General features: G+C 42.0%; 2 protein-coding genes across 4 annotated transcripts in view; both read right to left on the reverse strand.

Moving 5' to 3' along the window:
* Positions 1 to 33: 33 nt before the first annotated feature.
* On the reverse strand, positions 34 to 10,614 carry LOC144091317 (ras-related protein Rab-11A). Its single transcript, XM_077623546.1, has 5 exons — positions 10,418 to 10,614; positions 8,541 to 8,736; positions 3,084 to 3,277; positions 2,541 to 2,621; positions 34 to 1,916 (listed from the first exon to the last, which is right to left on the reverse strand). Exons 1-5 carry the CDS (start codon positions 10,455 to 10,457, stop codon positions 1,780 to 1,782), a joined length of 648 nt encoding a protein of 215 aa, XP_077479672.1. The 5' UTR covers positions 10,458 to 10,614; the 3' UTR covers positions 34 to 1,779.
* A 3,722-nt stretch (positions 10,615 to 14,336) lies between these two features.
* The window catches only part of shoc1 (shortage in chiasmata 1), a 37,450-nt gene continuing 35,257 nt past the window's right edge, over positions 14,337 to 16,529 (reverse strand). For 2 of the 3 annotated variants that reach the window (XM_077623467.1, XM_077623458.1), the window contains exon 27: positions 14,337 to 14,521. In XM_077623467.1, the coding sequence (XP_077479593.1) occupies positions 14,487 to 14,521 (35 nt within the window). In that variant the 3' untranslated portion in view covers positions 14,337 to 14,486. The remainder of the gene's footprint in view (positions 14,522 to 16,529) is intronic. The other variant, XM_077623475.1, reaches the window with a different exon arrangement.

Genomic DNA, 16,529 nt, shown 5'->3' on the forward strand with positions numbered 1-16,529 from the left:
CTGTCAAGTGAAAATCCAAAAGCATCTAACAGGTGTATTTATTACTGGTGCGCTTTATTAAGATGAACTGATAACTTAAGATATAGACACAATTGTACAATTCTATCAATCTGTACAAAACATAAAACCATTATGAGCCCCCTCTCACATTTAACCCTTCATAACTGAAATGACATCATTTCACACTTACACTGGAATCACAGTCAGTTCACAAAATAATAACAGTAAAAGACAACGAAAATTCAATAAAAAAATGGAATATAATGGTGGGGTGGTTGTAAATGAAAGAACGGACCTCTACTCGCCATCAGACCGCGAGCGTGGCAAAGCTTAGTTTGGCGGCCCCCTCTGTTTGAGGAAACGCCATTGGTGCTACCAGCCAGGCTCACCCACACTCCACAACATCCCAATTGCCCTATGCCGTGACACACTATGTTTAGGTCATTCCGTGTGCTCGTCGTCTTAGCACGGCAAGCGGAGCCCTGGGCAGATTTGATGGCCATTGGCAACGGAAGGCGCCAACATTAGAGGAGTCTCACCAAAAGTCATGCAATGTGTTCAAGTCAGAGGCAGCTCGGTGTAAAATAGGCTTTATGTGAAACAGGGAAACAGAACACTTGCAATGCAAGTGTGAACAGTGAGAGGCACTCTGACCATAAAAAATGAAAAATGGTCGTGATGTGACTGACGCCTTACATCCACCCCTCCAAACATCATGAACTTCATGTATCTACAACTCTTTGCCGAACATATTTATGACTAGAAAGTTAAGTAGCCTTTGCGACTCAGCTGTGGTTTTCTGACAGAAAAAAACGTTTGCCAACAAAATATTGTGGCTTGTATATTAACGCTAGCAAAGTTCAGTGCAAGGGGGCAGGCTTTAAACACAATCATGGAAAGTTAAACTGTTGACTCAGTTTGGGATCACATGCTAGCATGTTTGAACAAAAAACTGTGAGATATCACAAGCCTAGATCAGCACGAGTTATTTTTATCCAACGCTTTCGGGTGTACGATCTGAATAGCCGCGTACTAGTTCCTGCATAGCTAAAGTGAAATTATTCCTAAATTTGGAACAGAAATCCGTGACGTTTGCGACCAAAGAAGAAAAATAAGCGCTTTTGAGAGGACAGCCCTGTCTGTTCGAAGGCCAAACCCGGACAGTCTCTTGCCGCTTAAAAAACACGCAACGCGCCTTCTCTTGTAAACGAGTTGTTACCAGGACATGACGAGACGTCACCGTCCTCTCCGTGGCTCTCCCTCGCTTTCACAGCAATGGTGTCAAAGGTCAAAGGTCGTAACACTTCTGCGTGTGCTTTCTTCAAAAGAAGGTAGCAAAGATGACTGTCTACAATGTAAGAAGTCAAAACTTTAGAGCGACTTTCATGTGCTTTATATTCATATATACTAGTAGGTCATATTTGATACAGTAAAGAGAAAGATCAAAAAATTTGAAAGAATTAATAGTGGCATAAAGTAAATGAAAAAAAAAGAGGGAGAAAATGACATTCTTATATTAAGACATTTTTTGTGACGTCAGCGCAATAGGAATGAAATCTAAAGTGATATGAAACGCCTGCTGCCATTCGTCCTTACTAGCCGAAAGACGAAGCGGCTCAGCCAAGCGGTACATTTTTTTTACAGACATTAAAGGGGGACTTGGGGGGGGGGTGTACGCAAGGATCGTCGGTGTCCAGGTCACAGCCCTGACGGGGAAGGGAGAAACTGAAGGGTTGGTGCCTCTGAAGGCAAGGGTGAGGACCGCCAGGTTTTGCCCAGCTAGATGTTCTGGCAGCACTGCATCTTTGGTTTGTTCTCAGTGGGCTGCACTTGGATGTTGACCACATTGTTGCTGGGAGACATGTCACTCTCTTGGCGCTCTGACATCTGCTTTTGGGACACGATGCGGTAGATTTCTGGAGGGAAAATGTTTCAGTTAGAGGTTGTGGGCAGACAAACATCCCCCAAAACGTAAATACACTCTGTGGCCGTTTTTTTAATTGTTGTAATACAGTTGCTTTCCCATTCTTCCAACACCTCGCTGGCTCCCATTGGCTAAAAGGAAGCTGCGTCTCCATGATGCCAGAAGCGAAGAGACGTGAGCCAGCTTGTTCAGGGTAGCAGCCACCAGGTCCAAGAGTGGGAAAGGGCTGCAGGTGGAGGCCAGAGCCTTTACGATATGGGGTAGTGGCCATCAGCATAGGTTTTTTTTCCATCTTTTTCCAGGACATTAGTGGAGCAGCTCCGGCTGACGGTGAGTTCCTCATTTGTGTGCCTTTGACTGTTGTTTGCCAAAGACTTGTTTCATGAGTTTTTATGTGTGTAACATAATTGTAATTTGTTATGTTATTAATTTACATGGTGTGATGGTTTGTTTACTCAGGCAGAATGGATGTTTCTGTTTAAAACAATTAACCTGAAATCATTTTGATTAGGCTTAACATTACATCCATAAGAAACAACATTGCATTTGGATAGGTTTAAATATACATGATCACACATAAACATTACCAGCTTTGAGCATGTGCACACACACACACCTGTGAGAATGGTCTGGAAAGCAGTTTCAACATTGGTGGAATCCAGAGCCGACGTCTCCAAGAAAGATAAACCGTTTTTCTCTGCAGGGAAAAAAACAGGGCACATAACACAAGTGAGCATCAATTCAAAATGGATTATACACAAGTTTACCAATTGTACAACAGACAAACCATTAAATTGAATAATTCGATAAGAAAAAAAGCTTGGAATTCCTTTTTGCTGCTTCGATTAATTATTTAATTAGCATGGCGTTGTACTTCGTGGCTTCAAAGGTAACGGCTTCAGTCTATCGCAGTATTCTTCATAATTATACAAAATCAAAAAATGTTCATGAAAATTTCAAAATTCGTACGGAAACTCATAAGCGCTCTAGCATCCTCTTAGAAGGCCGCCCTTCATATAATGATATGAAGGAAAATACCATATTTTTAAGATGGAAAAAAATATATACAACAGCAACATTTGGGATTAACTTATATGAAGTACATCTGATCCATTAAGAGTTTTCAATTTAAAAAGAAAAAAAGAAAATGTAGGTTTACCAGCAAAGGCCCGAGCCTCATCTGTTGGAACAGCACGGAGGTGACGTAGGTCACTCTTGTTGCCCACGAGCATGATAACAATGTTGCTGTCAGCATGATCTCTCAGCTCCTTCAGCCAGCGCTCCACGTTTTCGTAAGTTAGATGCTTGGCAATGTCATAGACCAGGAGAGCACCCACGGCACCACGGTAGTACCTGCAGCGTCATCAATTGTTGGCCATCAATATTCCTCAGATTCAATTCAACCTAACAAAGCTAGTGATTGACATACAGCAATTCTTATACTGATTCCAGCCAATTGGTTTGGCTCTATTGTAATGTAGCTGATGGTAAATCATCACAATTCATAATTGCTGAGCTTTGTCAGGGGCCCAGAAAAAAAGGGTAGATCGCGGAAAGTTGGCTCCTTGAAAAGTAGATCATTGAGCAAAAAAGTTTGAGCACCCTTGCTCTAGAGGTTCTTATTTTTGGTATTTGTTAAACTTTTTCATCAATAATGTGATAGGGTGGTTGTCCCTAACCTTTTTCTCACCACAGACTGGTAAGGCTCTTATAATTTTCTCGTGGATCATCAGGTTGCCCGACGACTAAGACAACGGGCGTGAACGGACGTTTCGTCGATGGACACTTCGTCCCCGGACGTTTCGTCGAACGGATGTTTGGTCGCCGGACAGTTTGTCGACCGGACACTTTGTCGACCGGACACTTTGTCGACCGGACACTTCGTCGCCAGACAATTCGCCTAACCTTAACCACTATTAAAGAAGACAAAGGAAATTCACATATTCTTTATATGCTTTATTAAAGAAAATAAAACAGCAAAAATATATAAATACTATATTAAATTCAGAGATGCAGTATTTTTGGCATACTTCGTAACAAATATCAGCATCCAGTCAGAATCGTAGCCACATCAATTCGCGATTAAAAACCAAACAGTTAATAGTAATTTAGTGGAGTCACTCAGTGCCCCCCGAGGAACCGAATTTCATTTGTCTTCTTTTTAATAAAAATTTTAATAAAATAATTTTATTTATTGCCTTTTATTTTAAAAATGGAGCCCTCAACGTAGGAACCCCGTTTCGTGCGTAGTGTGTTTAGAGACGAGCCCATTTAGTACGCACACGCCCAAATGTTAATGTGTTTGTGTTGTCGAGCGAGTTTTTGTAGTTTTATTTTCTTTAATAAAGAATATGTGAATTTCCTTTGTCTTCTTTAATAGTGGTTAAGGTTAGGCGAACTGTCTGGCGACGAAGTGTCCGGCGACGAATTGTCCGGTCGCGAAGTGTCCGGTCGACGAAGTGTCCGGTCGACGGAGTGTCCGGTCGACGAACTGTCAGGCGACCAAACGTCCGTTCGGCGAAACGTCCGGGGACGAAGTGTCCGTCGACGAAGTGTCCGTCAACGAAGTGTCCGTCAACGAAGTGTCCGGGTACCGACAACAGGTTATGAAAGTCACTTTTCACTTTTTTTTTTTTAAACGCATACAGTAATGCCATGATATACGATTGTCTCGACATACGAGCAATTTGAGTCACGGGTAAAATTTCGAGCAAATATTTACCTTAAGATAAGAGACAAATTTTGATATGAGCACACAGCGGACGAGAGAGGCTGCTTATACGAACATCATGGGCACTGTCTTTATCCCCGCAACTCCCTCCTGTAATGTCTCTACGAGCAGTGGGCGGAGCGTTGCATTTTTTCAGTCTTTTTTTCTGTTAGTCAGTGCAGGATTGCGGAGCTTGCTCGCTAATACGAGAGGAGTATACTACTTCTCGTTGGCAAGGGGTCGTGCGTTATCCTATTGAGGATATTTGTGTGCATCATTTTGGAATATTTTGAAGGGAAGATAAAAGCAAACAACCCTAGATAGGTTCCTTTTAGCTACAGCTGAAAGTCAGGGTGGAGGCGGGGCAAATAGAGCCGGGAGAAGAAAGGTATAAACATTTAAAACAAAATTAGAATTAAGTTTAGTGTAAAGTTAGATTAAATTTATTTTTTGGTGTGTCGGCATCATCATCCAAGTTCATTTAAATTTGTTTATGTTATGTTACGAGCGCGTTGCCGTGCAAAAAGTCTCTCTTTCTCCCCTCCGCGAAATCTGTCTAATTTTAGTACTATTAAACATCATAAATACTAGTAATTTGTTAATCTGTTAATAGATGGCAAATTAGAACAAAAAAATGTTTTTTCCAATCCAATATCCTGGTTTTGGAGTTTTTTCAGAGGGTTGGAATGAATTAATTTGTTTTTAGTTCATTTCTATGGGAAACGTTGATTTGAGATACGAGTAAATCGCCTTACGAGCTCAGTGCCAAAACATATTAAGCTCGTATCTCAAGGTACCACTGTATATGTAACTGGATGACCGACATACACATTTGAATAGGTTTCTTTGCTATAAGCTGCGGCGACTCAAACCTGGAGGAAAACCAGCTGAGTCGGGCGGTCATAGAGGAGCAACACGTCAAAGTATGGAAATGCAGCATACTGTGATCCTTCACACTTCCTGGCTTCAGTACATAAAACATGGACAAAACTGCCATTTTTTGGAAGAGTATGCCTTTACGGACATTCTTATTTAAAGATTATCTGAACATGCGGATCACCATGTGTGGGAATGCTGCTGGCTTCATGATAAAGCCAGCCTTAATCTACAAGATCGACTGTCCTCATGATTTAAAAAAAACAAGAACAAAGCCTTGCAGCCTACCTAAACGGATGAGCAACTGGAAAGACTGGATTACGAAAGCCTTCAACAAAGGACTGGTTCTAAACCGGTCCCCCCCCGAAAATGAAGCTGTATCTCTCTGAAAGGGGGCTGCCAGTCAAGGTCTGGGCTGAGCAGGAGGACTTGGACTAAAACTCCCATTAACCTGTTTTTTCTTTTTTATTTATATCAAGATGAACTATTTTCGCTGTGAGTACAGTATTTGAAGTATTTAATTTTTTTATATAGATTGTATTTAGATATTAATACATTACAGTTGTTTCATATGCTTATAACTGTAGTATTTGATAAATACACATCATGATAATTGTGCTTGTGTAATTGTATTTTTGTATAGGTGCAAAAACATGTATTATGGTAGTAATGATAGGGCCAATCCTACTTCGCGGTTTTTCGATTATAGCGGCCATGTCTGGTATACATTATCCATGATGTTTGAGGGATTGCTGTACTCCCACTGCACTGCCACCCCTATATGGGAGAGGGTGATATTTTTTACTTGGCTTTACATGCAAAACCTTTTTGTACTTAATTATCCCGGGTTCTAATATATCTTTATGTTCCGTAAAAATAATTTGTGTTTCCGCATTGCATTTGAAGTTATGGTCTGCGAGATTGTGATTTCCAAAGTGACCCGAAACGCACCTCTTGTTGTTAAATAAAAAAGAGAGAAAAGAGCAGTCTTGTCAGAAATAGGACTTTAGCCACACCTTATCTAAAGGAAAATAAAGGTTGGAATTAGACCTGGGCGATAAAATGATAATGGTAATTATCATCAAATTATTTTTGTCAAGAATAATAAAAACTTTTGATAAAATTCGATAACTTTAAACTGCAATTCCACCACCCAAACACCACAAAGAATGGGGACGCTAATGTGATGTGAAGGCTAGTACCAGACCAAGGTTCAGTAGATGAAGAATATGCTAAGGAACAAGCTATTATCTATTTTTAGCATGGTTGGCTATGGAGCGGCTAACAGAGCATGTGAGCAAAAGGACAATAACACAGCTATCACGAACGATTACACAACACTGAGCCAACCCCACTAAAAAAATCACAGTGAAGTCTCCCTGACGGTTTCTTTCTTTCTTTTTTTTTTAAATGCCTCTAAAATATCTGTGCACAAAAAGCAGCTTTATTGAAAATTTCCTTAATCCAATGTCTTCATTTGAGGACAGTCTGAAATTATTTTCGTACTTGTTGTGCAAATGTTCTGAGAACATTGCAAAAATCTAAAACCTGTTAACTTGGGTTGTTCATCATTCATTCATCTTCCATACCGCCCATCCACGGAAGGGTTGCGGGGGTTCCTGGAGACTAACTCAGCTGTCGTCGGGCGAAAGGCAGACTACACCCTAGACTGGTCGCCAGTCAGTCGTAGGGCACACAGAGACAAACGACCATTCACACTCCCAATCATACCACCGCCAGCGGGAATCAAGCTTGCACCTGCCCGCACCGAAGTCAGGCGAGTGAACCTCTACACCACGAGGCAGCCTTGACTTGGGTTAATTTCATCCAACTTTCATTTTCCTTTTTATTTAAATGGCCAGGTGAGGTAAATTTCCATCGTTTCTTTTTCTGAGATGAAAAATTGTCTGCTTGCCAATGACTTCAATTGATTATTTTGTTTATTTCATATTGCACAGCAACTTTTGGATTGAAGGCAAATTTATCAAAATAAAGACACCTGTCAAAATTTCTGCAGGTTTTATTAGTCATTACTTTTTACAGAGTAATGAGGGCGTTATCTTCTTTATTTGACAACAGAACAAGTATGGTAAGGTACTTACTTTCATAATTGAATAACCAGGAAAGTAATTTTACTTGTTCACACAAGTTTGAAGTTTTGAATTTGGAAAGAAAAAAGATGTGATTGGTGTTAGATAGACTGATTTTTTTTTAATCGTGATAATTTTGTTATATCACTTAGGCGTAGTTGGAATATTACCAAAAACAACTCGCCAGTCCTTTTCTTATTTGTACATGCGTAGGTGTAGCAGTGTTGACAGATTGGAAGCCAGAGAACTTGTAATGCAAAAACAATTCAGAGACATTCGCTAAAAAGGCACGTTTAAAATGTGTCACAATCAAGCTCCAATTCAGCATAGAATACTGCACACGCAGCTATTTGACCGCGTACGGACAAACTTCCCTCGTGTGTCAATCCTGCACGCTGTTTGCTGGAAAACAGAAGGAAAATAAGTCCAAACAACAAGGTATTTTTTGCTTAAAGAAATTTAAAGACTGCAATAATACGAGACTTTACATCCACATGGATCAGACTCCAAAAGTATTGGCGTTCAGTGGGCGTCGCCAAGCGGCGGATGTTATGTATCCCTCTTCTGTTCGAGAACATCTAATTATTGTATGACATCGTGCAAAGACTAGAAAATTTCCTACCCTATCAAACAAGTTTGATATTGTTGTTAGGCCAAGAAAAATATCATCATAAGATGGCATGGAATAACATCTGTGTACGATTGACGGCAAGGGAGCATTCTAAGAAGACTCAAAAACTCCTTTTATCCAATCTTTAGTCTGAGATTGTGAAAATCTTTTGGTGTGATCCAGGCCTAACTTGAACAGAAGAGAGTGATAGCCAGAGCACAAGTTTATACTGGCATGATGCAGATGATCAAAATAACTAAGTAACCCGTTATGGTTAGAAATGTTCCTTAAATTTACCAAAATCTTTAAACCAAATTGTCAAGTACTCACGCTGAAGTGATGGCCCGGTAGCGCTCCTGGCCAGCTGTGTCCCAGATCTGGGCCTTTACGGTTTTGCCATCCACCTGTATGCTGCGCGTGGCGAATTCAACTCCAATGGTGCTCTTGCTTTCCAGGTTGAACTCATTGCGAGTGAAACGTGATAGCAAGTTACTCTTTCCCACACCTGAGTCACCAATGAGGACCACTACAATTCATAAAAAACAATTAATGCAAACTTTGGTAAAGAAGCACACTTGCGCTTGCTTTCTGCTTGTGTGTACATAATGTCCTGAATGTTTGTCCGTTGTCATTAGAGTGGCTTTTAATAATAGCGACATATTTGTGTCTTGGGCAATAAGCATAATTCTGACACTCAGATATAGTTCACATTATATTAGGTATGTGAAGGCTTCGTTTTGACTGACAAGAGAAATAATGGTTGAAATATGCTGGTGTACAAGCTGACGAAATGAGAACGTTGCTAATTTTCTTATACGCCTGTTGTGGCTTATGATTAACAAAACTAATACAACTTTGAATAATTGGAAGAGAATTTATTACTAAACTTGCACCACATGCATAAATTAAGTCTTCTGAATTTTCTATCGGAAGAAACACTAAAAATATAGTTAAATACAAATCTGATTAATTGACAAAAAAACAACTCAACTCATGTTATTTTCTGAACCGATGCATCCGCACTAGTGTCGCGGGGGGTGCTGGAGCCCATCCCAGCTGACTACGGGCCAGAGCCGGGGGACATCCTGAATTGGTGGCCAGCCAATCGCAGGGCACAGGGAGACAAAATCATTCACGCTCACACTCATACCTAGTGGCAATTTAGAGTGTCCAATCGGCCTACCATGCAAGTCTTTGGAATGCGGGAGGAAACCGGAGTACTCAGAGAAAGCCCACGCAGGGGAGAACATGCAAACTCCACACCGGTGGACCGACCTGGATTTGAACCCAGGTACCCCACCGTGAGTCCGACGTGCTAACCACTCACCTGCCGGGCCGCCACAAAATGAACAATTTAATGAAAATGAGTCGTTGTTAAAGTGAGTGCTACACCCCTAACAAAAGCACTCATCTGCTCGGCTGCCGACAAAAAAACAAAATAAGTCAAAAGACCAGTTTGGTGTCACTGTGTTTTGTCAGTGATTTTATTCTATGTGGAAAATAAACACATCTGAGTCACATAAACAATTTAAATAAAAACAAGATTTTCCAGTCAGATCTTTACAGTATTTTTTTGGAGTGATTGGAATTCACGAATATAGATACACGCAAAAGAAAGGCATACAAGGGAAAACGTGATGTTTTACACAAAGAACACACAAAAGGCGAAACACACTAGATACAGGTTAGTCACCACCTGTTAATAATTAAAGTCAATGAGGATGACGGCTGAAAATGACCGAAAACAAAAAAAATCCTTCCTGTTGAGTTTTGATAACCTCAATAAAACAAAATGTCATAACAAACTCTTCCGTGATTTTGTTTCACAAACTCGGGACGATAATGTGCAATGCATTTGGATCTAAATATGATTCTTTGAAAGGATAGTGGGTTTTGACTGGGTGCTGGTGGCGAACCAAGCCATGTAGATAATGGAATAACGGTTAATGTTTAAGGCGTGTCCGCTAGTCCGCACCCTGCACAACGAACAGGCCCTGCATTTTAAAATCACAAGTATTCCCTGCTAAAAAAACACAATCCTTGCATTGAGGTATTAGTACTTTCGTGTCATGTTATCGAATTAAACTCCTTGACATTTTTCGCGAACACTGGCGAAAAGCATTCAGAGCACAAAGGTATGGGAAGCGGCTAAGTTTAGCTTGACAGCTAACAGAAAGCAGTCCTAGACCAAAAAAAAGTAATTTTACCTTTGAACAAGTAATCGTATTCGTCATCTCTGGTGCTCATTGTTTTGGAATAAAATTGCGAGTCCAAGATTGAGCTCGTTTCAATTAGGAGAAACGATCTACTCTCTTTTATTCCCCCAAAACGGGATTCTGTTTAGAAGCAATAGACTTCCTTAATTTCTTCTTCTACTTAGAAAATTAAATGTACGCACACACTCTGTTGTCTTGCGCCTCTAGCGGTCAATAACACAAAATGTCATTTCCTTCTGCAGTACCTTTGCTTCAGAATTTAAAAAGTCTCATCTCATCTCATTTTCTGAACCGCTTTATCCTCACTAGGGTCGCGGGGGGTGCTGGAGGCAAGGGACACCCTGAATCGGTGGCCAGCCGATCACAGGGCACAAGGAGACGGACAACCATGCACACTCACCCATACCTAAGGCCAATTTAGAGTGTCCAATCAGCCTACCATGCATGTCTTTGGAATGTGGGAGGAAACCAGGGTACCCGGGACCCCAGAGCTGTGAGACCGACGCGCTACCCACTCGCACTACCGGGCCACCCTAGAATTTAAAAAGTGAATTTTAATTTTCAACTACAATACACTGTTTTAAATGCAGTGCTGGATGGACGTCTCATTGAGAATTACAAAGGGTGCTCGAAATCCTTGAAAATGCTTAATTTTGATATTATATATTAAAATATTAAATGAAGGAACATAACGTAGCTTGCTTCATTGCTGCTGCATGCTCGTTCTGAAGATCAATTTTCATTTAATTTTCTGATTGTCAAATAGTTTATTCTAATCTAATTTTATCTAATCACATCATCGCCCGCAGAAGAAAAGTGCATTTGGAGTCCCTGTCTTTTGCCCTCCAAGCAAGATGTATCTACTCACATTTATATTTTCACTAGTGTATAACCTGGCAGTTGAGTGGTTAGCACGTCAGCCTCACAATTCCGGGCTCATGGCTTCAAATCCAGGTAGGTCCTTCTGTGTAGAGTCGGCATTTTCTCCCCGGGCCTGCGTGGGTTTTGTTAGTGTTCTTATATTTGCTCTGAAGGATTTTATGAGATAATTAACAAAACATAGACAAGACATTATTGAAGCTTGAATTGTCAAATTTCTTTATTCAAACGGAAAGGACGACTCCTCGTGATCTGACACCATCTTAAAAGCGCTCTCTCCCGCAGCCCAAAGTGAGCGTTAATTTGAATATTAGTGGGTGGGTTTCAGTCACAAAGGAATTTTCATATTAGGCTTGCGAGTATTTTAATTGCTGGAGCCTAACCCAGCTGTCTTCGGGTGAAAGGCAGACTACACCTTAGACAGGTCACCCTTGTGAGAATAAGGCGGTTCAGAAAATGAATATTTAAAGCAGCAAGCGGTTAAAGTGTTGGCCTCACATTTCTGAGGTTGAGGGGTCGATCCCAGGTGTGTCCTCACTGTGTGGAGTTTGCATTGTCTCAGCGGGCTTGCATGGGTTTTCTATGGGTACCAGAGTAGGCTGGTTGAACACTCTAAATTTCCAATAGGTATTAGTGTGAGCGTGAATGGGTGTTCCTCTCCTTGTGCCCGGCAATTGGCTAGCCAGCATGGTGTCCCCCGCTTGGTGCCCATAGTTGAGCTGGGATAGGCTCCAGCAACCTTATGAACATAAGCGGTTCAGAAAAAGAATGAATAAATGTTTAAAGCAGGTAGCTCACAGTTCTTGTTACGTCTAAGGTGACATCGAGCGTGGAAACTTAGAGTGGATCCAAATGCAGGAAAACAGGCAATGGACAAGTGGAATGAAGTGCTCTAACAAAATTTTACTTCCTTATCAGGAAGGTTAGAAAATAACAAGGAATAGGCGTCAAATAACAAAATCAAACCTGACGTGGGAAACACGGAAACGGAGCACAGGAACTGGGCGTCCGGGGGGGAATGGAGTGCAGGAACGGCAGCCTGTGGCAGCCGCGTCTTGGGAATGTTTAGGGGGAAACTAGTCCAAAAGGTGCTAACACCACGGCGTACTCCTCACAAACTCTGAAAGTGAGCCGGGCGCTTCCCGCTGGCTCCATAGTTGGTTGGGTCACACTCTTACGTCTTTGGCGACATCGGCGAGAGCGTCGTTGCCGTCAGGGCTCCCGCCGAAAGTCGACGCAGTCGGGGCCCCCGCCGAGAGTCGCCGCTGTCAGGGCCCCCACCGAGAGAGTTGCCGCCGTTGGGGCGCCCGCCGAGAGACTCGCCGCCGTCAGGTACCCCGCCGAGAGAGTCGCTGCCGTCGAGGCCTCTGCCGGGAGAGTCGCCTGCGTCAGGACCCCCACTGAGAGAATTGCTGCCGTCAGGGTCCCCGCCGAGAGAATGCCGGCATCGGTTGCACAGGAGGGGGGCGCCGGGAGGGTTATGCAGGAGCGAGGACGGGCACCGAGAAGCGGGGTGCCGGGAGGGGTGCAGGGGCGCACAGGAGTGGGGCTCCGGGAGTGGCAGGCTAGAGTGGGGCGTCGGAACGGGAACGGAGCACCGGGATGGGAACGGGGCGCCGGGACGGGGTAATGGGGCGCCAGAGCGGCGGTCTGTGGAAGCCGCGTCCTAGGAATGTTTTGGCGGAAACTTGTCCAAAAAGTGCCAACACCACGGCATAATCCTCACAAACTCTGATAGTGAGCCAGGCGCTTCCTGCTGGGTCCATAGTTGGTTGGATCGCACTGCTACATTTTTGGCGACATTGAGCGTGGAAACGTAGAAGGACCCAAATGCAGGGAAAGAGGCAATGGACAAGTGGAATGGTGTGCTCTAATAAAACTTTAATTCCTTGGGCAGGAAGGTAAAAAAATAACAAAATCAAACCTGACGTGGGAAACATGGGGGAGCGAGGAACGCGGCGACATGGAACATGAAAACGTGGAAACAAGGCAAGCGATCCGACAATGAATGACAAACACAACAGGCATAAATAGACAGAACGAGGAACTGATTGTCAAGCTGGTCAACAAGAGGAAAAGGGAAGCCAGGAAAGGACACAAGAGGGAAAAAGCAAACACACACACAGGGAAAAAGGAATAACAAAACCGAACCAAACCTAACAGTTCTGGGATCGAGTGTTCGATCCCAGGTCGGTCCTCATTGTGTGGACTTTACATGTTCTCTCCGGGCTTAGGTTGGTTTTCTCCAGGTACTCTGGTTTCCTCCCACATCCCAAAATACATACAGAGGAGTCTGATTGAACACTCTAAATTTCTCTAGGTATGCGTGCAACCGTGGATGGTTTTTCGTCACCTTGGGCCCTGCGATTGGCTGGCCACCAATTCAGGGTGTCCCTTGCCTGGTGCCCAAAGTCAGCTAGGATAGGCTCCAGCTCCCCCCGCGACCCTTGTGAGGATAAGCAGTTCAGAAAATGGATAGCTGAATATTTGGATTCAGATAAATGGTGATATACATAGTTCTGCTGAGCAACCACTTGCTCCTCAGTCTTCTCTTTTGGTTTGGTTCAGTCATGTTTTGTTGGGGTTTTGGTGGTTGAGTGTGTTTCCTTGTGTCTCCTGTCCGTATGATTGTATGAGTTTCACCTGCTGTGTCTTTTCTGGCTTTCCTTCCCTTGTGTGAGCCAGGTGTTCGTTATTGTCATTAACTCCTGTGTATTTAAACCCCGTGTTTGTGTGCGTCGGCGTGCAAGTCTTTTTTTCACTATGTTGCCTTTCGTTAGTTTGCGTCTCCCTCATTTTCGTCCTCCCCAGTTAAGTTTGGATTTGTGTTAATTTTTTTCCCAGTTTTACAGCTTGTAAGGTTATTTTGTATATTTCGTTCCATTGAAGCCTTAAGTTGTGCACCAGAACTTCCCTTTTGTTGCCTGCTTCCTCCTCCTGGGTTCCGCTCCACTACGCAGCCAAAGCGTATGTAACAGGTTACTGTTTATTTTCTAATCATTAGGCTATTGCAGATTAGACAAGGAAACAATTCCACAAAAATCACTCTTACCTTTATTTATATTTTGAATATCTACTGAGACAGAAACATAGCTATTAACATTTTGAACACCAGAAAGAAGATTTTGAAAGACAAACCCAACAACAACTAGTCTGCTTCTGAGATATTGCTTCTCATCTCTTAGCTCAGCCTGCTTTTCTTCAGAGGAGTCACTGCTGAAAAACACACAATTAATGACACTGTTATAATGTGTTAGTAAATGGTAATATTCATCTCATCTTTCCTTATCAAAACACCATTGTGCGATCTGGAAAACAAAAGAACCACATTGCCTCAACGACCACAGCGGCGCCTCTGAGAGGCGGCGCCACCACACGTATCCTCTCAGCTTTGTTCCCATCTCTTCATGATAATTTGTTACAAAAAAGGCACAACGTTGTTTCTAAAACATGCTTTATTTTCCCATGTCTTATCCATGTATAAACAAGTGGAAAGTGTCAGGTGCTTGCATATGAATGTGATGATTGGCCAAGATCTTTTTGTAAGCTACCATCAACTGCTTTAACTATCCAGTCACACCTCTACTTACGAATGCCTCCAGGTACATAATGTTCAGGTTCCTTTTTTTTTTATACGCAAATGAGTGATACAAAAAAGATCCAAGTTACGAAATCCCCCAAAAAGTAGATGCATTTCCTTATCCGTTATTTTATTTTGAAAATATTGGCATGGATGCATTGATTCTCACTTTATAATACCGCTACCCTCTACTGGACTCTTATTTCATCGCTCTCATTCTATCTCATATAATGACAATAAAAGCATTCAATTCAATTCAAATGGCTGTCTCACAACAACCACTATCCATGTTTCAAGATCCTCTCTTACTTATGATTAAAAACCGTACAAACGCAACACGACACGCACGCACGCACCCATGCACCCACCCACCCAACCACCCACTCACAACACACACAAACAAACAAACACACACAAGCAAACACACAAACAAACACAAACAAACAAACACACACAAACAAACACACACAAACAAACACACACAAACAAACACACACAAACAAACACACACAAACACACACAAACAAACACACACAAACAAACACACAAACAAACAAACACAAACAAACAAACACACAAACACAAACAAACACACACAAACACACACAAACACACACAAACAAACACAAACAAACACACACAAACAAACACACACAAACAAACACACACAAACAAACACACACAAACACACAAACAAACACACACAAACAAACACACACAAACACACACAAACAAACAAACACACACAAACAAACAAACACACACAAACACACACAAACAAACACACACAAACACACACAAACAAACACACAAACACACACAAACAAACAAACACAAACAAACACACACAAACAAACACACACAAACAAACACACACAAACACACACAAACAAACAAACACACACAAACAAACAAACACACACAAACAAACACACACACACAAACAAACACACACAAACAAACACACACAAACAAACAAACACACACAAACAAACACACACAAACAAACACAAACACACACAAACAAACACACAAACAGGGCAGGGTAAAAGTCTAAAATCTACTACACAGTGGACGGCTTTCGGCCCCAGGTAGAACGGGCTCTTGACGCCATCTGGCGAGCAAAGACAGGTATAATAACGGCCCCGGAGGGAACTATTTCAGTGGTGCAGGGCACATTTTCATTTGCTTTATTTATTTTAAGACATTGATAATCATTTCCTTATAATTTTCTCTCATTTTTGTGTTTTTCCTCACATCTTTCATACAAAATTGGGACACTTTGAACAATTTTAAAGGGTTTGCCCCTTCCCAACAAAACTCTAAAGTAGCACAATAAAACTTTTCAGCCTGTAAAACTCAAGATTCTCATTCTACACGTCTAAGTATCTGAAAAGGACAGTCTTACCTTGACGAATTTTAAAGGCTTTAGGTGGTAGTTGTGTGAGGACCGTGAAACGAATTAGATAATTTACATATAAAGTACACCTCTACTTACGAAATTTTCAAGTTACGAAAATAGTTCTGGAACCAATTAATTTCTTAAGTAGAGGTACGACTGTATTTGTGTCACCGCAAAAAGGAAATTTTATTTCAATTTTAACGGTGCATGGTAGGCTGAATGGACACTCTAAATTGTATTGA

This window comes from Stigmatopora argus, chromosome 2 (assembly GCF_051989625.1).
Source record: "Stigmatopora argus isolate UIUO_Sarg chromosome 2, RoL_Sarg_1.0, whole genome shotgun sequence".
NCBI classification, from domain to species: Eukaryota; Metazoa; Chordata; class Actinopteri; order Syngnathiformes; family Syngnathidae; genus Stigmatopora; species Stigmatopora argus.

Excerpts from the sequence above, each read along its gene's own strand:
- LOC144091317 (XM_077623546.1), bottom strand. The coding sequence starts at position 10,457 with ATGAGCACCAGAGATGACGAATACGATTACTTGTTCAAAG. Across the intron at positions 3,278-8,540 it reads TACCGGGCCATCACTTCAGC|GTACTACCGTGGTGCCGTGG; the intron begins GTGAGTACTTGA and ends ATGACGCTGCAG. Across the intron at positions 1,917-2,540 it reads TTTCCAGACCATTCTCACAG|AAATCTACCGCATCGTGTCC; the intron begins GTGTGTGTGTGT and ends TTTTCCCTCCAG.